This window comes from Cajanus cajan, chromosome 7 (assembly GCF_000230855.2).
Source record: "Cajanus cajan strain Asha chromosome 7, NIPB_CcT2T_4, whole genome shotgun sequence".
NCBI classification, from domain to species: Eukaryota; Viridiplantae; Streptophyta; class Magnoliopsida; order Fabales; family Fabaceae; genus Cajanus; species Cajanus cajan.
This window is the reverse complement of record NC_138523.1, coordinates 53,859,937-53,883,110: the sequence shown is the minus strand read 5'-3', so window position 1 is coordinate 53,883,110 and position 23,174 is coordinate 53,859,937. Positions and strand designations below refer to the sequence as shown.

The following is a 23,174-nucleotide window of genomic DNA, read 5'->3' as shown; positions in this document are numbered from 1 at the left end:
TGTTTTGTCCCACGGTATGGACTATGGTTAAGAAATTGAAAGTGGCGCATGGGTAGGGACTTGATTTGCCGGCAACTCTGCTTCTGACACGTGTGCCTTTGTTTCCTAAGATGGGAATTTCTAGATTTTCAATTTGGATAAGGGAGGTTTGTTTGACTGAAAAGGAAAGGGGAAGCTGAAGAGAAAGAGCGTGTCTCGGATATTCAAAGTCTTGGGCTTAACATTCTTTGGATCTAGGCTTTTGGGCCTTTCGGTTAGACTATGATCTAAAGGAGGGAAGTTAAGTGTCATTATTTTATTGCATCAGATGTTTTCACAAGCTGGATATGTGTAGGGAGATGATGTTTCCATCGTGTATAAACTTCACAACACAAGCACGTGTTTATAAATAGTGACATCTAATTTTATTATTGCTATTTCTGGTACCCCATGTCCATGCATGTAAGGTGCCAGCGGCTTTTTTTTTCTTCTTTTCAATTTCTAACTAAATATATTCGGTTTAAGAAAATTATAATTATTTAAAACAGTTCACCTCAAGGCTCAAGCTAACATACTGATTAATTTGTTGACGAAATACTTTTACTGATTCTTTTAGTGGATAAATAAACTGACAACTAGTTCATCCCCTAACAGTGTAGCTTCCATAGGAAAATGAAATAATGAGCATACGGTAGAACTTTAGTAAAAATGTGTAGATAACCTATGAAAAATTTAAGTAATTAAGTTTTACAAAGAATATCATAAATAAAATCAGATTTTAGGTTCTGAATCCAGAATCACGCGTAAATTCTGTAGGATTGGCCCAAAATACAAGCCCAAAAAATGGGAAAAAGAAAGGTCAATTCCTTAGACTGGGGCATAAGTTCAAACAAAAGAGAAAAAAGAAAGTAACTGACGAATGAAACAAAGAAAAAGATGGAAAAGTTTGACTTGTGCTTCTTTTCTGGATGACACCGCCACGCTTCCAAAACACGGTTGACAGTTAATAACCGTTCTTTCATTTTCCAATACTAGTAGTATTATATAATAATACCTTGACTATTTCAACAGTCACTTATGAAAAAATATATTTTATTCATTTATTGTTTTAAAATTTTAAAATAATATTCGTCATTATTTTCTTAGTTACACCCTTTATATATTATGGTCTAATCCAATAAATTTTTATTTAAAAATAAAGATTTAATAATATATGATAAAAAAATATTAATAAATAAATACATTAATTATTAGATTTTGGATTGAAAAGAGAGGGAGTAATAGTATGAAGAAGAAATAAAAAAAGTGAAAGTGAGAGTGAGAGAGACAGAATGGGTGGGCGTTCATTTCCGCGGAAACGCGTAGATTACGTGCATTTGTCTTAACTTTCCTGATCCGAAGCAAACCCTTCCCAATGGGCTCCCACAATATTTTAGTTTCTTAGTGGGCCCTTCTCAAAACAATTAGTTTAATATTTTCACTTATTTTAATGAATTTGGGTCCAAGCAGCTTCTAGTTGTGTCTCTTCAATTCCATTAATGGAACGTTACAATTTGACCTTACAAAGTACGAGATAATATGTTTGGTTCTTTATTACTAATTCTTAACTTTACGTTTAACGACATCACTGTTTTTTCAAAAAGCTGCAATTTTAAATCATTTTTCTGTTGGTGAAAAGAAATAAGGTAGATGAACTCATGGACAGAACAAAAAATCAAATTTCCACAAAAAAAAAATGAAATGCATAATTTTTTGGTAAAGTAAAAAATATAGAGATGAGAGAGTTTTCTTAAATGAGAAAGTTATTGATATATTTTGAGTATAAGAACAAGAAATATTATGAATATAAGTTTCTATACATTTTTTAACAATTGTTTTTATAAAGGATAAACAAATATTTATATATAAATTGTTTATTTTTTATTCTCTTTTTTACTCAAATAAATACTAGAGAAGAATTTTTTACTCAATTTACTTATTTTATTTATTTATTTATTTTCTTTTCAAACAGAAAATATTTAAAAGGTTAACGATAATGTAACTTGATAAACTTTATTTTTCAAGACTTTATTGCGTGGTTGTTTTAACTATATATTGGCAAACACTAACCGATGTTCAAGGAAAAGAGAAAATATCTCCTTCCTCTATGTCATGAGAATCTTGCTGTGTTGTTTTAAATATGTGGGATTGTAATCTTGTTATTAAAAAAAGAAAGCTGTTTTTTCCCTTGTTTTGACCCAAAACAAAGACAGTGTTCAATAATATTTCATATACTTTAACCCGTTGTTTTATTTTGATAAAAATTTTGGAAAGAAATGAAAAGGGAGGAGAAGAAATTTTAAAAAAAATCATGTGCATTATGTATTTCGAAAGGCAAAAAATTCCCGTGTGATCCACGAGGAAAAAAAAATTTCCTGCCAAATTGGCATGAAAATTGGAGAAGGACTCTCTTTCTCATTTTTATTTTGCTTTTTAAAAAATTAAATAATTTTTCATGAAAAAAATTACAAAAAAAGTAACTTTATGTTAAGAGAAAATAATAGAGTAGAAAGATTAATTTTTCGAATTCAATATAATTTCTTAAATAATATAAACACAATTTTATACAAGTTATTTTTTTATTTCTACTTTCTATTCTACTTATCCAAACAAAAAGATAAATTTTTTTCTACTTATTTTTATCTATCCATAAAAAAAATACTCTTTACTCTATTTTTTATTTATATTATTAATTTTTCCTGTATTTAATTTCTGATTCGGTCAAACAATTTATAATTCATATTCGATCATTTATAATCAAATTATACATATATAAGTTAAATAAATAAAATAGCATTTGTATGTTCTATTGTGATAGTTATCTAAAAAAAACTGTTGGTACTTGGTAATTGGCTTCTTTGAATCTGAGTTTGGATAACACAAAGCAAAGCAGTGCAGTGAGTGTGACAGTGACTTATGGAAAGCAGAAAGGTGAAAGAGTGCAGAATAGGGCCCAAGGAGACCATTTAATTGCGGCTTTTTTCCTTAAGAAGATTGGGACCGAATCCTACTAATTTAATTAATTAACCCAAAACCATAGACCACGATGATCATGTATGTCCATGACAAACATGGAAATAAAGGAAACTGTCAGTGGGCCTCTTTTGACTAACACCAGTGTTTTTCAGGAATCCCTACCTGCAACTCCCAACTCCCTCTCCTATTCATCTTCTCTCTGTTTCTTTCTACTCACCTGTCTTTACAAATCTCTTATAACAAAAAATATATAATATAAAAAATTATTCTCTATTTATATACACTAATTAATATAATTATTATTTCTCTTTTTTATGTAATATCTCTAACACATTTTTCTTAATACACTTTTCTTATATTGAGAATTGAACATTTCATTTGAAACATGAAATTTGTGAAATAAGAATATCGGTTAATGATACAATAACAAGTTAATAACAAATAATTTCATAAGTCGTCTAACAACACTAATCAAAATAAACTCTAATGTTATTCTAAATAAATGAATTATATATGATCGTTATTTAACATAAAAAAAAACTAACTTTTAAATAAAGATTCATTTGCACTTATATATACTAATATGTCATTTTATATGATAGATGTAAAATTTAAAAGCAATTATATATTTAATGCTTAAAATTAAATTATTATGAAATAAAATAAATTAAACCAATGATATTTATTCACTAGTAATCCCTCATTCTTAAGATATTTATTTGAATAAATGTTACATTTTGGGTGGTTTAGAACTTGCTCATAGAAATTCGTTACAATGGAATTTTTTTAAGAATGATAAAATTTATTTAGAAGATTTTCGCGTCTCTAGAGAAATTAGACTTATAATATTAGTAGAAATATGTCCATGATCTAAATAAATAATAATTATTATACTTTTTTTACTTATATTTCTTAATTTCACATATTTTATCATTCATATTTTACAATTATACGAATTTTATTACTTAACTTTTAAAATTATGCCTTATATCACTTAAAATATCAAGTTATTCTCAACAAACACATTACATAATATATATCATTTATATGCCTCGTAGCAATTTACTTGGTGATCATCGTGTAATAAGTATCTTCTGCTTCTTTAGGTTTTGTTTCATCCATGCACTGCTTCATTTCTTTTTTACTTGAAAGGGACTTGGCACGTGACACTCGTTTCTCAAAGAGCATCTAACTACAGATATTCAATTATAGTGTATAAAATTAATTTTACACATCGAGATTTTATTAAATTTTAAAATAAACACATACATGGTCGGATTCCTTTTCTTTTGCCATCCCTTTCCACGAAATATCTATAATACAAGCATTCCGTTATCTCAACAGAAACTACACTCAATGATTTTCAGCGGAATTCGGAACAGGCATTTTCACATTGAAATGTAGATAGTTTTGAAGAGGACAGGATATCGAGAGATATTGACTATTCATACATTCAAGAAGTTTGTAAAGTTTAAAGAAGCAATCATGGAAGATTCATAGAATCTCTCTATCTATCCTGGGAACTCTAGTCTTATGTCAAGGTTGACAATATTCACATTCAACAATATCTATGATCAACTACGTCAGCATAGAAGATTTTTATTCATCAATTTAGGACATATTTTGAAATTATTTACCCAAAAAAAATACTGTTTTAGGTTGATATTTATCAAATGTTAGATTATCATATCATATCTTTTATTCTTGACAACTGTGTTTCACTCACTAAATTTTTTAAAATTAAATACAACTAAAATTTGTTTTACAAAGGATGTGTTTGTTTTATATTTATTTATTTTATATAAATAAATATTAGTTTTTCCCCCTCTCAACCTAAACAATTTTATGTAAATTACGATTTTCTCATTATTTTCATTTTTTTTAAAAATTTTTAATAAAGAAAGCAATAATGTTACATTAGAAAATATTTTTCCCACACCTAATATAAGGTGTATATACTGTTAAATGATAGAGAGGTTGTCGACAAAAAAAGTTTATTTGAAGAATTGAATTTCAATTCGATGATGTGATATGATTCTAATTATTAATTTTCTTTCTTTTTTTTTTCTTGTTATGGGTATTTTTTTGTTCAATGGGATAAAAATTATTTTCATTTGTGGCATTATATTTTAATTATCGTTGGTCTAATAAATTTTTGTATAAAAATTAATTATAAATTTTTTTGTTAAATAAATTATTATTACAACATGTGAACATAAACTGTTTAACCACTAAGTTAAACTCATCAAGTTAATTAAGTGTTATAACTATTAGTGTTTGTAGTATGATTTGATTCAATTTTTATCATAAAAATTGTTCAAACAAAACAAGAAAATTAAGTATGATTTGATTTGGTTCAATTTAAATAAATTATAAAATTCAAACAAAATTAAATCGATCTTTTGAGGTTTGGTTTGATTCAGTTTTTGCAGTTTTTAAAATTTATTATTTAAGAATTAATTACAAATTTATTTTATGTTATTTGTTTAAGATTATATGTAAAGAGAATTAAAAATATTAAAATATTTTGATTACTTTATATATTTAATATTAATTTTTATCTTATTATTTTAGTAAAAATATTTTTTTTGCAATTTTAGTTATCATATTAAATATTATTTTTCTCATATATATGGTTTGTTATATAAAAATATAATTTTTAACGCTATAAATAATTCAGAATTTTTTATTCTAAAATTTAATATAATAAATTTTAATTTTATAAGATATAATGTCTATTTAGAAAGAAAAATACCTTTTAATAATTAAAAATTTTATAAAATATTTTTTATGTTATGTTTTACTATTATGTATTTAAAAATATATATTTATAAATAAACATAATTAATTTAATTCAGAGCGATTTCACATTTTAATAAAAATCGAACTAAACTTCGTGTGGTATTTATACTCCTATATAAATAGTATATTTTCAGGTATTTTCAAGTTCGGGGCTTGAGTAATGACTATATTATCACTGTATTAAAATAATTAATAACTTGAGCATTGAAATATATATATACATGCAGTGACCACCGTGTTCCTTCTATGACCTATGTTTGACTGTCAGAGTTCTCATTCTCTGATTCACTCATGTTTTAATGTTTTATATTTTTATATCTTCTATTTCTGTCTCTTCCGATGTCAGTTGGCAAATAGGGGTGCAAACACCATTTTCATAACAAATATTAATGATAACATGATAAAAATAATATGTCGAAATATAGGAACGAGAAACAGGAATTGTATGTATTCTTTTTGGTTTTGTATGTAACTGGTTTCTTGAATTTGGTAGAATTACCTGATAGGTCCCTTCAATTGACGCATTGTCACAGAATTGTCCGTACAATAGTGGAATTAGATTTTTGTAAATTGTAGTGCAGAATTTAAATGGAAGAAGACGACAAAATGCACTACGTACAAACTTTAATAATTATAACCGATTATTATTAATGATTAGTTTAAAAATAATAATACTAGCTAGTATATGCAGATGCGGTTGATGAACAGTTATTATTACTGGTTCTGTTAAGTGTTAAGTAATGAGTGGTAGGTATAGAGGAAGTCTGGGTGCAGTGAACCAAATCTAATAATTAAATCTAATACATTACATAGCCGTGATATGAGCAGCGCAGTCCTTTTCTACATCTTTTCCTTTCTTCAATTATGTGACTGGTCGGCCAAACATCTAATCAACTCCGAATAATTCTTACCAGATGTTAAAACCAATCTACTCAATGAATTATCCCAAGTACACCTCAAAAGAAAAACATGATTTGAACTTATATATATATATATATATATATATATATATATATGCATATCATGAACAGAAGTTGTTGCATTCTAGTGAATTTAGATTTTAATTTTTTAAGTAATGTTTTTAGATTTTGAGTGATATAAATAAACTAAATATAATTAGAAGAAGAGATCGACTTATAAAAATAATTAATTGATTTTTTTTATAAGGGTTAATCATCGATAAAAATTTTAAATATTTATATTAATAATATGATTATTAAAAAATATATTTATATGTATTGTTTTAATTTCATTAGATCGGTTTTAATAGGTTAGTAATAATAATTATGTGCTCAATTTAAAATGAATTGTGTTTGAAATAGGAGAAAAATAAAAAGAGGGATAAATAAATATAATTAATGATGGAATAAAAAGTGAAGAGAGAATAAAAATGATATGGAAGATAGAATAATAAATAAAAATAATAATACTATGATAACCAGTGTAATAAATGAAAAAAAAAAGTTTATTATTAACATCATGAACATTAATTTTTCATTTTAAAAATTTTCTTAACAAATATTTTCAGCCATTTTTTACAGTTAATGTTATTAAAAATGAAATAAGAAAAGTCTTAATAGAAATAGGAATATCTTAATCAACTTGAGATCTAAACTAAAGATTCAATCGTTGTATCACCAACTATTTTCTCTTGTTTTATTGTTCTATCCTTCCCCATCACATATAAAGAGAAGCTAGACAATCATTATTCAAACAAGTTCTACAAAGCTCATCGTTTTGCTTTTTGTTATTCAACCTGGCGAAAAAGGAATGGGACACCATAACGTTAAACAAATAATTAAGTTTGTGATTTTTTGTTCTATGCAGTTCTCACTGCCGATTATGTTTTGCATCCTTTTTCGTCTTTCTTTACAGAAGAATGATGTATAACACGTATCATAAATTTCACACTTTTATCACATAACATAAAATTTATAGAAATCATTATGCCAAATATGCACAGCTGGGAAATCAAGATTGCTGATAAAAATATAAAAAATTTGTCATCTGATAAGGAGTAAGAAAATTTTAGTATATATATGAAAATATTATTTCACTTTCTTGTGCAGAATTTTTTTTTTTTTTTAATATTAAGTTTGGCACCAGCACAAAACAAGCATTTAAGGAGAAGCCAAAGGAGAGTACTGTTTGTAATAATAATTTGCATGAAAGTATGGCACCAATTTACCACATGAAGTCAGGGCATAACATCAATGAGGGGTCCGCCATGGCTGAAGCTCGAGAATCTTCCTCAAACAAGTGCGTCATTGTTCCATCACTTACTAAATTAAATATGAGAATCCTTTTACACCATTGTATTGCATCTTTCTTGCAACTAAGGTGTATATCACGGGGTGAGAATACCACTATGTATGAAAGAAGAAGAAAAAAACATCGACATTCAGAATACAACTACTATGAGCTTGTTTAGATAGCTGTTTGAGATGATAGGACCTACTTTTCCATGCAAAAAAATGGAAAAGCAATTATATATGGTAACTATGGAATATCTTTGACAAAATTTACGTTAATTTTTGACTGAACCTTTATACAAACACACTATAAATATCTATTATAATAAAATAGATTTTTAGTTTTATTTAATATGATTTTTAGTAATAATAAAAATTACTGTAAAATCTTTTATCAGTATTACTAAAATATTTATTGACAATCATTCTATATGTTGATAAACACTTTTATAATAGTCAGAAAAAATATATAATTAGTTTTTGTGATATTTGTTATCATCTACTTATATATTCTTTAATTTTCTTATTTTTTTTAATTATCTTATTTTATAATTAATTATTTTATCTACTATAGTGAGAGATGTGAGACTTATAAAATAAGTTGTTTTCTACTTAAATACTCTTTAACTATTTTATTAATAGACGATATGGGACTTGGGTTTTTTTCAATACATTCTCTCAAGTTTAGCACTATTGAAGTTTGGTAATACTGAGTAATCTAATATCAATTTAGAATAGTGAGTTATAGGTCTAACTCAACCTTACAAAACAAACTTGTAAGGTGAGAGTTATCATTCACTTATATATTCTTTAATTATCATATCTCTAGTCGATGTGAAATTTGTTTTTTTAATAAATAATTATCGTTAATAGTAAATTTTAATATAATGTAAAGACATTTTTAGTGACTATTATATATTAAGAGGATTGCTATATCCTCTGAATTCGGAATGGAAGTACACTCTGAAATTTTAAAATATTAATAATTTTTAATAAATTTATTATTAAATAATTATTTAATTTAATATTTTATAATTTAAATTAATTTTTTAAACACTCATAATACGATTCGGACAATTCAGTCGGAGGATGCAGAATTTTTCATATATTAACTATTAATTTTTTTATTAGATAATAAAATAGAAATAATTAATTTATTACTAGTAAATCATTATCGATAATAATAAATTTATTGTGATATTGATAGTTTCAATTCATCCGATGTAAAAAAAAATGTTTCATAAACATTTTAACTAGTTTTTATATTTTATTTATTAAAAAACTTGTTTGACTGTATTAAGTATTTGTTAAAAAAAATTAATAGCTATAGCATCTTTTAAGAGTCTCTATAGCTATGTTTAACAAAAAAAATTGAAAACCTGGCTGAAAGCTAGCTAAAATATTAACCAAAAACTAAAAATAAAAAAAAAACGAACTCATAATCGATAAAATAACAAATATAAATTATAATTCTATTTATTTTATAAAATATATTTTGACGTATTCATATTTTTTTAATTTTAATTAGTTTTAAATTGTTGTAATTTTTTATTTGTAGATAAATTACTTTAATTATATTTCCTATTTTCAATTGTTACATTTTTTTTCATATGTTGTATTTTATTATTAATCTTATACTGTATCTTCGAATTTTTCCAATAAAATTTGAAATAAAGTGCATACATAATCTTTTATTAATTAAGATTCCATCTTATCTTTTGACAAGACTCTCCAAAACCTCATTTTTTATGTAATTATGTTGGGATTGTTTAAGAATTTCATATAATGAGTAGTTATAACTAAATTTTATATCTAATATAACCTAAAATCTAAAAATATTATGTAGGTGAATTTTTCTTACTTATATATTATTTTATATGTTTAATTTTAACTAATATAAGATTTATTTTATATTTGAATTTCACCATTTCTTTTGAAGTAAGTCTCTTTTACATAGTCACACTCTTTTTTAAACATAAATCTTTTTTTGGTCTACGAGTGTGGTTACACATCAATGACACACATTTCTATTTATTAATATTTGTTTGAGTCGATACCAATCACTTAGTCAAACTATCAGTTGTGATACCACTGTTGAGGAGCTAAACTTGACACTACAACATAATTTAAAATCCTAAAACATTAAGTAGATGAATATTTTTCGCTTATATATTACTAACATACGCAACTTTAAACAATATAGAACTTACTTCGTACTTAAACTTCAACAAAAATCATATTTATATATTCATTTATTAAGAAATAGTTGTATAATTTTAGAACGATCAAATATATTTGTATATAATTATTAAATATTACATGAATTGATGATTAAGTATTAATTATTGATATATTAATAATTTATTGATCTCATGACACTTAATTTAATCAACTAGAATCCTACAATATTTATAAGCTTATCCGTTGAATTAACCCAAGTCTTATAATTAAAAAAAAAAATTATGGGACAAACGAACCTTAGAATCTCCCAAAAATCTAGACAGTAGAATAATCCCCATTTCTTTCCCACTTGACCTCACGATGTGACACTTTTACTTTTTAGTTTTTAGTGGCCAATCTGAGCTTGACACGTACGGTTAGAATCCATTAATCAGTAACTTTAGGTAAAAAATGGAAAATGTAATAGTTGCTTATACTCTGAGCATGCTTACAAATTGATATTGCTTTTTACTCGGTAACCACCAAACTTTACCACTCGAGCGTGTTTGGATTGTAAATTTATTTTAATTTTGTAAGACTAATTTTAAAAAATAAATAAATTCTAAGTAAATTAATTTTAATAAAAATTAATGTTCAATAAAAAAATACTTTTAGATATTACTAAAAAAAGAGATATATTAAAGTAATATTGTAATATGAAATTAAGAAAATATTTTTGTCAGTGCACAGGTGACTTGATTTTTTCATCACCACAGCAATATAATATTGTTTCTATCAAAATCATAATTTTGGGGATAAAATTAATTTGCCTATTTATCAAACATGTTGAGACGATAATTAGACCCGTTTGCACTCATTAAAGATGAGATTAATTCCACTTAAATTGGTTTCCAAACACCTTGCTAGCTGTGTTGTATTCTCTGCTTTCAAATCATGTAACCTAAACAAACTTTAATTATGTTGATTTGCCTAAAAGACTCAATAGATGCCTTTTTTTACTATTAAAAAATTAATGCACACACAGTTGGGAAACTTGAAACAACTCGTTGTACACAACAACATTGATTGTAAGAGAACTTCGCTACCTGCATCAGGTGAATTAAACCAAGTCTGCCATTGCGTTTCAAATTAGTATTCAAAATTGAGTATACTAAATTTTGGATTTCTTAATAATCGAATATCAAACTATGCCATAGTGTCTCTCGATATTATTTTAAAGTATTACGTACCCCATTGGGTCTTCAATATTCTTCTTTCTCAAAATATAATAATCATTATTTAAAATGGATGAACTCTAAATATGATTTACTTTGCAGTTACAAACTAACACGAACACATTAATGGAACCGCTAGCTGCTTCTTGGTACTTTTAGAGAAAAAAGAGTGAGGCAATTGTATGTATAGAAAAATTAGTGATAGAGAATACTACAAAATAAAATAAAATAAAATCCCAACTGAGTGAGGCAAGACTCTCATCCGACTTTTCCATTTTGCTTCAGCAAAGTTTAATAGGTTAGTCGACTTTGAGCACATAACAAAATAAAATAGTTCAGATGACAATGGATCTTCCAATCCATCTTCACTAGGCGCTTAAGACAGCCAAACATTTCAACAGGAATGATGAAAATAGAAAAATAAAATAAAGAAAAGGACCTAAAATCCCAACTGAATTACTTGTTGAGAAAAAAAAACCATGTAATCTGGAATGAAACTATAATTCTTTCATGACTCTTGCTCATACCTATAAGTTTCTTTTTCAAACATTAAAACAAGGAGACGACGATCAGGCGGGGCCACTGAAATCGTCCGCAATGTGACATTTCTTATTTACATTCAACTATTGTGAATGAAATTTATTCATCCTTTCAAGTGAATGCCTGAATTGAACATAAATATTTTTAAAATTTTAAATATTTTTTTTTGAATAAGACAATTTAATTAATTTTTTACACCTCCCCCTTCTTTCAAGTGTTACAGTTGTTTTCAATGTAACTTAATAACCTCGAGACTTTCTTTTATTGAAACTATATAAAATTAAGAGTTTAATTTTACCACATTATCAATCAAAAGCTGAATTTTTTTTTTATTAATGGGAATCAAACTTAGTATTAAAGGAGATTTACAATAACTCATACACTCTACTCAACAAATTAGATTATACTTCCTTAATTTTTAGATATGGCTTTTAAAGTGCTATTGCAAAAATGATTAATATTAATTATATGTGAATTTATTATTAAATAAAAAAATAGAAAATAGTTATATTAAAAATGTATTTTTATTAAAATTTAAAATTAATGTCAGGCATAACGAAACTGTCTGAGTGAATTTTTCATCACACGGTCACGCACTCTGTAAAAAGTTTCTCACAATGTGAAAGTAGTATACTCTCTTTGGACAAAAGAAGAAAAATTGCAATGTCATTATGTATCTTATGTAAATATTAAAGTATAACTAAGTTTTTTTTTAATAGAAGAACATGACTTTCATATCATAATGAGATTGTCATTTTCTGACCTAATATTCTCTTCTTCTTTTTCTCTCTAGATGTTTTCTGTGCATAATTAATCATATCATTTCATTTACATGTCCCAATTCTACAAACAGCATTGATTTTATATCCGTATCTCAAACTACGGAGTAACAATTTTTCATTCCAGCCAAAATATATCGTTACTACTAGCTAATTAATGTCTACCAAATATCCTTATCTAGATTATAAAACCCAAACTAGCATTCTCAAATTAATTATATTGTCATTAAAGAATATATAGAGTATAATGTAGCGAAATAAAGTAAAAGGAAACAAACGAAATTCAATCTTCCACTTACACAGTAGTGTATTTCAGCAATCTTTCAAAGTTTCAAGTGAGTTAAAAATTAGATGATTTTCATTGGTTATAAAATCATTTACATTTATCATTTCTATATCGATCTCTAATAAGTAATAACTTGGTCAACAAAGCACATTCACACCATATCAAAAGGAGGACATTTTGTTATCACACTCAAACAAAGTATAGTTGTAACTTGCCAACTTGGTGTATTTTGTACTGACATTTCGTCCTTACACCCAATAAAAAATAATATGTTTTCAATAATAAACCAAATTAAAGTATTATATCCTAATCAAACATTTCAATCGGTAAATATGACACCTGCAAAGGAAAATATGCTACTGTTCAAATAGAGGCGCCTTGGTCAGAAATCATCAATATATGTATCAACATTCTGTCATAACCGTCGGCACAAACTTTGCATCATGTCGGCAAATATTGACAAGGGAAGGCCTCCAAAAGGTAAATGTCTATCATAGACCAGAGTGTTCTATCTTAATCCATGTTCCAATTTCCACAGCATTTATAAACCCTGTTCAAATTCAAAAAAAAATTCTTTTAGATGTAGATGAACACATGGTAGTTGTCATACGTTAATGATAGGGGATCCATAACTAAAAGAAGAGGAGTAATTGTCATTTGTGGTCTCTTGTTGATGCATCAAATTTCTTCTTATATATATGTCTGGTTATTGGTCAAGGTTTTGGTGAACTCAGAATCATTTAGGGATTGAATCCTACTTATCAAAAGCAGGAACATATATATATTCACATATGTACTATAACCATATCAGGCTACCACCGTTAAAATATGTACTAAAACTATATCAGGCTACCGACGTGAATGTGATGGATATGTAGAGTACTAAAATATCTTGTTCCACCAACACACCTGAAACTGCCCTCCAGAATTCCATCGGTATTTAATGCAAGCAAAATCTCTCTTGATGACACTAATGAATGAAAAAGAGGTCAAAACATCGATTCTTTTAATCCAATAGTAAAGCATCAAAAGAGAGACGTGTTACTTTGGAATTGATCATTTCCTGCATGTTTGTTTAAAGAGAAATTTTTAAGTGTCAAGTGTCTAGCTCAGTTAATTAGTAGAGTAGTAAATGTGATTTAGTTATTGCAAACTCTTTTGATATTGTGTGCGGATACCAATGGATAAAAGAGAGAGAGAGAGATAAATTTTGTGGTATTATCAGGTTTTAGTACTAAAAAAAGGAGAAATTTTATGGTATAAACTCTTCCTTTTCTTGCTTCTTGATGTGTTCAAACTAAATGCTAAAACACAAATTTCTCTATTTCTATTGATATGTTCAAACTTATACATCCACTATTGATTTAAAAAAATTATTCTTCTAAAACCCTTAGATTTCTATTCCTAGCATAGCAACTCCTGGTTAAATGCTGAAGCTGTAAGTCATAGTTTGATAAGAAGGAAAGTTATGATAAGGAGAAACATTGTTATTGTTAACACTGTAACTTTTGGCTCCAGCTATATACATATATAGCACATGGAGAATAGATACAAGAGTTATTTGTCATATACTATGCTATAGATATATCATTCTCTAGAAGAGCCTAGTTACATACATACATGAAAGATCCTGAAACTTCTGCAAACTGCTAGCACCATCCCAGTCAAAAACAAACAAACTGCCAGAAATAGTTTTTATTCAATCAATACAAATCTGCCCCAAAAGTACCCCAAAAGGGCAAACAAACCCCACACATAGAATCGTCTATATATGTATTTCTAGGGAGAAAGAAAGACCCATGATCAAAAGTAGAATCCTTCTAGTAAGTTTCCCCCAACTGATTAGATCATCGTACGCAACTACGGAACTAAACGCACGGCATATCACATAAACCATTCCCTAAAATCGGTGCCATCTCTCACCAAATGAGTGTGACCTTAACCTTATTATCCCATCCTTTGAACATCCATATACACCGCAACCACCAAAACCGAAATCAGCTTCAACAAAGAAAAAGGGCAAACCAAACACAACCACCCACCCATATACACTCAAACTGTTCTTTTTTTTTTTTTTTATACAAGATCACAGGTATCCTCACAGTCCTGCTAAAGTTGTCTCCCAACTATTTAACTTAGTTACATATCAGGACTTTTGGAGACCTGGAACAATCCTGTATCAGTTGATATCGATCTAGGCGTTGTAGTAGCATAAGCCCAAAAAACAATTTTTTTATATATAATTTTTTTAGCGTAGTGCCAGAAACAAGAAATGAGGGATGATCAAAAAGTATAACTCCAAAGGATATCTCCATCAGAATTCCCAGGTGAGTCATCAGAAGAAAAGAATTCCATCCTAGGGGGACTAACCTGCATTCCCCTGGCCATATCATCGAGCAAATTCGGCATGTTCAACAACTCATCCTCATCAATGTACTCCTCACGCTTCTCCAACCCTTGTCCAGCGTCACCATGACCACCAGGGTTAGCACTCTCCTGCGGCACCCTCACCATCCTAGCCTGCGCCGCAGCTGCAGCGGCGGTGCGGATATCGGCGGCGGACAATGACGCGGGAATCGGATAGGAGAGTATGGAATCGGGGAAGTTAAGGGGCGTGTCGGGTCCCTTCAACGCGAGAGCCGCCACATCATAAGCCGCTGCTGCCATTTCCGGTGTGGGGTATGTCCCGAGCCAAATGCGCTTCGTTTTACGTGGCTCCCTTATCTCCGACACCCACTTCCCGCACCGGCTCCGCGTTCCCCGGAAGCGGACGCCGGCGGAGGGCGTCGAAGAGGGAGACGACGTCGTTGGGGTTGGCGATGAGGAGGAGGAGATAGCAAAGTCAGGGACTTGTATTGGAGGGGGTGGCACTGGCACGTTTCCAAAAGGGTTAACGTTGCCATCCATGTAGTTGTTCTAGACAGGAACATAGAACGAAGCAACAAATGTTGTTGTTGGTGTTGTTTTTGTTATGTGGAGATTAAGTAAATTGATGAAAGTGGCTGTTGTGGGTGGTTACTGGTTATGATTAAGGCTTAAGGGTTAGAGTCTTAAAGAAGAGAGAGAGAGAGAGTGAGTGAGTTGAAACCTGAAAGCAATGGTTCTTTTTTTCAGGATTGGGGGGTTAATAATTAAAAATAAAAGGGAAACTCGAAATGGGATAAAGCGTGGGAAATTCGCGGAAGGGGCTTTAATTAATTAATGCGCTTTCTTGCTTCAAAACATATTGTTTGTGTTGGTAGTATACGTCAAGTTGAGGTGAGGCCACACTATGAACACGTATTAGGCACACAATTCGCAGCAACAAATCAATAGCTGTTTACTTGCTGGTCATTGAGAGGAGGATCATGGATTTTCACTCATATTCTACACATGGGGGATGGGGTCTCTCTTAATGACTAATAAATAATAATGACCACATTTTCTGTACTGCTATAGGACTCTCACTAGCTACGACATTTTTCTTCTTCTTTAATTTGCTTATCCAATTAGTGATCAAGTGTCTTCTATGTTGAGTCAGTTAAAGGGGCTCCTACAAAAAATATATTTTCCCCTTTTTTCATAACAAGTATCATTTTAAATTATTTTACACAAATAAAAAATTAATACTATTTTTTTTAAATTATTCTTATTCTTTAATAGAAACAATACAACACAATAATAATTTTCTAATAAATATTATTGGGGTATAAATTAAAAAGGTAATTAATACTTAATTTAAAAACTAATATAAGATTTATTTTGATATTTAACTTCTCTTCTAGCGCATACATGTTATGAGACAAAGAAAATATTATATTAACATTCTTTAATTAATCAATGTTTATCTACATATAGAGTAAAAAAAAATCACACATTCATTCAATCATAGTCAGTCGCATATAATAAGTTTATTGGTAATGTTTATCCTAAAATAATTTTCATCAATATTTTTCTTTTTTACACTAACGGTTTACATTCATTACACTCTTTGAACATACTCACTGCGATCATTATATAGCTGGACTTTTCTCTGTTAAGCATAAAAACGTGACCAAAACCTACTTAAAATATAATTAAGGTGGAGATTTTTTTAGTTAGGTATCGATAGTTGAAATGCTTATTTTAACCATAGGTTGGAGGCACACATTTATCATATATTAAACAATTTATAATTACTTATTTTTAACTTAACATTAAACAATAAATATAAATTCATACTACAAAAAAATTATCATATGAAAAACACTCAATAGTAACACAATACATATTATTAAAAATTATTTTTACATATATTATAAATACAATATACGTTGATATATTGTTAAGAAGTATAAATACAGGCTATACTAATACACCACATATATTGTTAAATCTTATTTGAAATTAACAGTAAAATTGTATATAACTATATATTAAATAAATTTTTAATTATATATTATATCTATAATGATACTTTTTGTATGTCAATGTATATAAGATTCCTTATAGTGTTATCAATAAATACTTTAATTTCTATGTAATAACTAAAAAAAATTGACAATTAATGTATAATTAAAAAAAACGAGTAACATGTATATTGTCGATGCAAAATATGTATAGATCATGCCAAAAATACGCACGGTTAACTTATACGTAGCTTTCGGTGTAAAAGAAAAAACTTATGTAACTTATACTTTTTGTTTATTATTAAAAATTACAATAATAATAATAATAAAGTTTAAATTTAGAATCTTTTTCACATTATTTTAACTCTCTCACTACTAATATGTCCCTTATATTGTTTTCACTATCATGATTTATAAGTGATAATGAGTATATTTTAATTTTGAGCTCCTCACCTTTTCGGTTCGATTTTATAAAAATGATTCAATTAACTGAACATTTATTATATTTTAGATATGTAAGATTTTTTTCTAAAAGCAGTTTAATTTTTTTTTAAATGAATCAATTTAATGTAATTCTCGATTATTTACTTTATAATCATATATGCTTTAGTTTTTTTCAAAAAAAATAAATCGAATTAAACTATTTTTAATCAAAATTAATTGAACTGTTCTTACAAAATAATTTGATTTAATTTCTCTTCAAAATAATTTAATTTAATCTAATTTTAGATCGATTCGATTAATCAATTTAGTTTTTTTTTTTCACACTCCTATTTTAAATTAAAAAATTCATAAAGATAAAAGTAAAAATTAAATTGAACAGAAATATATAAAGATAAAAGTTATTGACATAATCACACATTAAATCCTAGTCACCAAAAATATTGTAAGCAAGATTAGTCCAATTGACTGAAAGATACTTGTTTCATGACTTTAAAATAAACCTTTGTCACCAATAATTCTGTCAACTAAACTTTTAAATCGGATTATTTTTAAAGTTAGGATATCATTTATGTCCGAGGTTAATTTAATTTAAACTTTATTTATTGATGCAAGATTTTTTTTTCATTATTTAGCTGAAAGAAAGCAAGGGAACAAATTGTTCCAAATAAATAATATTAATGATTAAGATGATGAGTACAAAAGTTTACTTATGAAACTCAATATTAATATAATGAGGAATACCACCTATAAAACATTATTTTTTTGAACATGGAATCTAGGTTTAGTCTAATTCATGGATGCAACACCACAATTAATATCTGGATAATCATCTACGACATAGATTCTATAATATTTAGAACTCCTTTTCCAAAGCGTGGAATTTCCTCGATAAATATTATATGCGATATATATTCAGGGTGGTAGTTGCAAGAAAAAGATACAAGATTCAAAATTAACAACGATAGCTTATCGTAGGCAACTTAATTCAACCCACATTGGCATTCTCATCATTGATTGATGGAAAAGGAAAGATCAGTCATTAGAAGTTCAATTGAGAGTTCGAAGAAGAAATTGCCTATCTTTGAACTCTGGAGCCAGTTAGAAAGTAAAGATATCAAAAAGGAGATTTCTCTTTATTCCAATTCCGACAATCAACAACACTTGCTCATGCTTTTCATGCCAAAGATGAAACCCAATGCGTAGTTGAAGGAAAAGAGAAAAAGTATAAAAGAATTTGAAACATATAACCAAATATGATTAGAATATTTTTTTATCCCCTAAACTTTGAATTCAATTTTATAAAATTAACCATTAATATAGTTTTTTTTTTTTTACTTGTTCATATTTGATGAGTACCTCCTTTTCATTTTCTTTTTTCTATATCGCATAAGAGCTTAACTAGAATTGTAGAGGCTGTTTTAAAAAGATTAAATAACAATACAGGATATGGAGAAAACCTTTGCAACCTAAACCCGAACTAAACTTATCAAGAAGAGTAATATTAATAAAAAATAGTATAACTTGTATAACATTTTTTTATATATATTTATCTCTCTCTATCATTTTATTTATTATTAAAAAAATATATTTATTAATAATGATGACAGGTAAATACTAAAATGATATTATATAAGTTTGTTGTACATTACATATAACATTAGTTTTAATTTATTTGGTATGAAAGGTGTGTTGTTATGATATTAGTCTTGCATAATATAACAGTTTAGGAATACTAATTGGATGCATATTATGTAGGACCGATACTGCATTAACACAACTTTCATATCAAATAACCCGATTCATCACCTTCCTGTCTTACTTGAACTCAATAACTGAAATTTTAATTAATCAGAATCGAATCACTTTTTTCATATACACCAAATATCATAAATTAAACATTTCAAATGATTTTTATTTTATACATTGGTCAATGAGATTTGAACCTAGATATTATCCTAACTCTCCGCTACCAGAAATCTTAATAATTAATGTTTCAAACGTAATTGGATCATGTCCGAATCATCTGCGTATTCTCGTAGTGAATCTCATATTTTAATTGGACGTGAGGTCACCAATTAAGTATATGTGGATAGACAAAGAAAAGACCATTAAGGAATCCTAAACAAGTTAATTCATCCTAAATTATTTAAAGTGTAATCAATCATATCATTATTATACTGTTGTTTGCAAAAGCAAAATATCTTTGGGACTATAATTTATTTCTCTTCCTCTTTTGGGAGTGCGGTAAAATCATAAATAATCTGCACTGTACATTTTGCGATCATTTTCAGCTTCTGCAATTGGTTTGCTGAGTTTTGCCACCCTGGTCCACACATTACAGTCCCATTCCCATTTGGAATGTCATTGTCGCTACCAACTTAGAATTTCTAATTTCACCCCACGAGTTTACACACTTTACACTATATATTTATTCAATATAATACACATAACAACAAATAATATAAACAAACAAAAGTTTATCTAATTAATAAAAGTCAAACTTATATTTAAAAAAATATTAGTTTGATTTTCATTGTCGACTTTAAATTTTCTTTGATAATAATATGTAAGTATTTTTGTAGGCTATCATAAAATTTTGAAACCTATTATAATATTAGTAATATCTTAGAACTTAACTTATAACTTTAATGTATAAAAAAGAAAATAATAAAAAATTAATTTTTTGGTCAAGGTGTTTAAGAAAATGTAAATTATAAACAAATAACTTTTATAAGTTATAAAAATATAATATTTATTAAACTAACACATAGAGAGATAAAGAGAAATAATTATGCTATAATTGAATAAACCTATTATAAATAACAAAACTATTATAAACAACAAAAATCTTCATTTGAATAATTAATAAATTTCACACAAATATAATTCTGCTCGAATAGAATAAACCTATTATAAATAACAAAACTATTGAAAACAACAAAAATCTTTATTCGAATATTTAATGATTTATTTAAAAACTTTTAAGTGCGATCGATCATAACACTAATGTTAAGTGTGCTCAGTGAAGATAGTACTAAGATAGGCTACCTTCTCAAAAGTTCTCGTGTTACATCTTTTTAATATATACAGGTTAGAATATATTTTTTTATTTATTTACATTTATTTTATCTTTAAGTTTTTATAATTTTTTAAATAAAATATTTTAGTTTTTATATTTATATTTTTTAATCTTATTTAATCTTTATAATTTAAAATAAATTTTTTTATCTCTATATTTATATATATATATTTTTTTATCATTTTAGCTTTTATTGTTAGTTATTTTTGTAACGTATCTGTTTTATGTTAACGTTGTAGAAATCTTTAATTTTATGAGAGTAAAAGAAATGTATCAACAATGAATGTCTCGAATGTGAGATATAAAAAAGACACGAAATCTCAAGAGACTTAATTTAAAATAACTCTAATAAAATAAATTTGATATTAAATATACAAAATTGAATTAATGCATCAATAATGTTAACACACACGCACAAAAAAAAAGACAAGGTTACAAAAAAATAACGATACAAATTAAAAAAATTTAAAAATTGCAGCAAGTATAGAAATTAAAAATATTTATTTTAAATTATATGGATTTAGAAAAAATAAGTATAAGGACAAAAGAAGTCTATTTTAAATAAGGTAAAGTAAGTGGAACTATAAAGACTAAAGAAAAATATTATATATATATATATATATATATATATATATATATATATATATATATATATATATATATATATATAGATAGATAGATAGATAGATATACACATACACACATATGTGTGTGAGGAGAGATTAAATGACTTAAGAGTAATAAGTAACGTTATTCTACTTAATAATTCATGATGTGTGGTTTAATTTTAATGATTTAACCATTAAATTAAAAAAAATTAATATATAGATCAAGTTTACAAATTAAAAAAAATGAAAATCATTTATATAATTTTCAAATTTTTAAAAAATTGATAGATTTGATCTATGCATTAAAATTTTTTAGTTCAACTGTTGAATCGTTAGAAACTTAGAATTCAACACACACCATAAGTTATTGAATAGAGTAACTTTATTAACAGTTACTCTTGTAGTCATTTTATCCTTCCTCCTACTTATGTTTTTTATATTAAATTTTAATAATTCAATAGTTGAATTAAAAGTTTTTAATACATAAATTAATTTTACAAAATTTTAAAATATTTGATATTTCGTTTCATTAATTTAAATTGACGGATAATCATGTAAACATTTTATATGTTAATTTGAATTAATGAAATAAAATATTAAATAATTTTTAAATTTTTTAAAAATTTATAAATTTAATGTATACATTAAAAAATTTAAATTTAAATTTAAGAATTAAATCATTAAAATTTAATTTAAAATACAAGTTATATAGTAAAATAAGTAGATTCATCCTTTATAATTATCATTAATGAAATAAAGTATAAATAGTTTTTAAAATTTTTTAAAACATTACAAACTTAATGTTTTCATTCACGTGGTGGTATAAATACTCTTATTGCTCCATACCTAGTCTCCCGTTGCCCAAATGTATGTTTATTTGACACCAATTATTTCATTTTAAGATATATGGAGGGCCACCCCCAAAATCAAGTGAAAGAAAGGAGGAAAAAAATGTCTAGGTCAAGCAACCTGCGACCCCCACTGTCTTGAGATATCTTGAAAAAGTAACTGAATCATATCTCCGACAGTTTACCTTTTCTGTATACTCAATATATACAAATTTCGAAACCAATACTATTCAATTTTGTTATTAAATATTAGTATATAAATTATTAAAATTCAAATACTAATAAGGAATTTGAATAATTTACATGAAATTATAAATTCAACTTCATTGCTATCGATAATTATTATAAAAGGTTTTTTTTTCTGTGCTGATAAATTTGTTTAAAAATTATTATTTGTGAACAGATAATAAAAATACCAAAATTTATTTAAATAAAAATTATATCTATAACATATATAAAGATGATAGTTTAATTTGATGTATATATTTAAAATAATGTTATCTTAAATTTTTAAATAATAAAAAATAACAATAATTAATCATTTAAAAAAACAAATTTTAAATTCAAAATCTAAATTTAAAAAGCTAAATATTACATCAATTAATATAATAAGTATTAACAATTTTTTAATATTTTTATTAAATAAAATATAAAAATACGAAATATTTCGATTATATCTGATAAAAAAATGGTTGAAAATATGAAGAATTAAAAGCAAACATAGCACTATTGCTTTCCAACCAATCAGCACTGATATTGTTTTGTCCGTATTGCTAGTTC

At 26.6% G+C, this 23,174-nt stretch overlaps 1 protein-coding gene across 3 annotated transcripts; it reads right to left on the bottom strand.

The window, feature by feature from the left end:
* Positions 1 to 13,207: 13,207 nt before the first annotated feature.
* Positions 13,208 to 16,351, bottom strand: LOC109807514 (Integrase-type DNA-binding superfamily protein). 3 transcript variants are annotated; one of them, XR_003803822.2, is made up of 3 exons: positions 15,419 to 16,351; positions 13,958 to 14,111; positions 13,208 to 13,598 (listed from the first exon to the last, which is right to left on the bottom strand). XR_003803822.2 is itself a non-coding variant. In XM_020370056.3 (2 exons), the coding sequence occupies exons 1-2, from the start codon at positions 15,953 to 15,955 to the stop codon at positions 13,590 to 13,592; spliced, it is 546 nt and encodes a 181-aa protein (XP_020225645.1). In that variant the 5' UTR covers positions 15,956 to 16,347; the 3' UTR covers positions 13,208 to 13,589. The 3 variants fall into 3 exon arrangements, 2 of the variants coding, with proteins under 2 accessions (XP_020225645.1, XP_082916224.1); XM_020370056.3 differs by lacking the exon at positions 13,958 to 14,111 and having other exon boundaries at positions 15,419 to 16,347; XM_083060098.1 differs by lacking the exon at positions 13,208 to 13,598 and having other exon boundaries at positions 13,605 to 14,111.
* Positions 16,352 to 23,174: the final 6,823 nt, after the last annotated feature.

What these genes read in the sequence shown, in the direction of transcription:
- LOC109807514 (XM_083060098.1), bottom strand. Translation starts at nt 15,955, where the DNA reads ATGGATGGCAACGTTAACCCTTTTGGAAACGTGCCAGTGCCACCCCCT. An exon ending in ATATGGCCAGGGGAATGCAG is followed by an intron (nt 14,112 to 15,418) that starts GTTAGTCCCCCT and finishes ACAAACATGCAG; the next exon opens with GAAATGATCAATTCCAAAGT.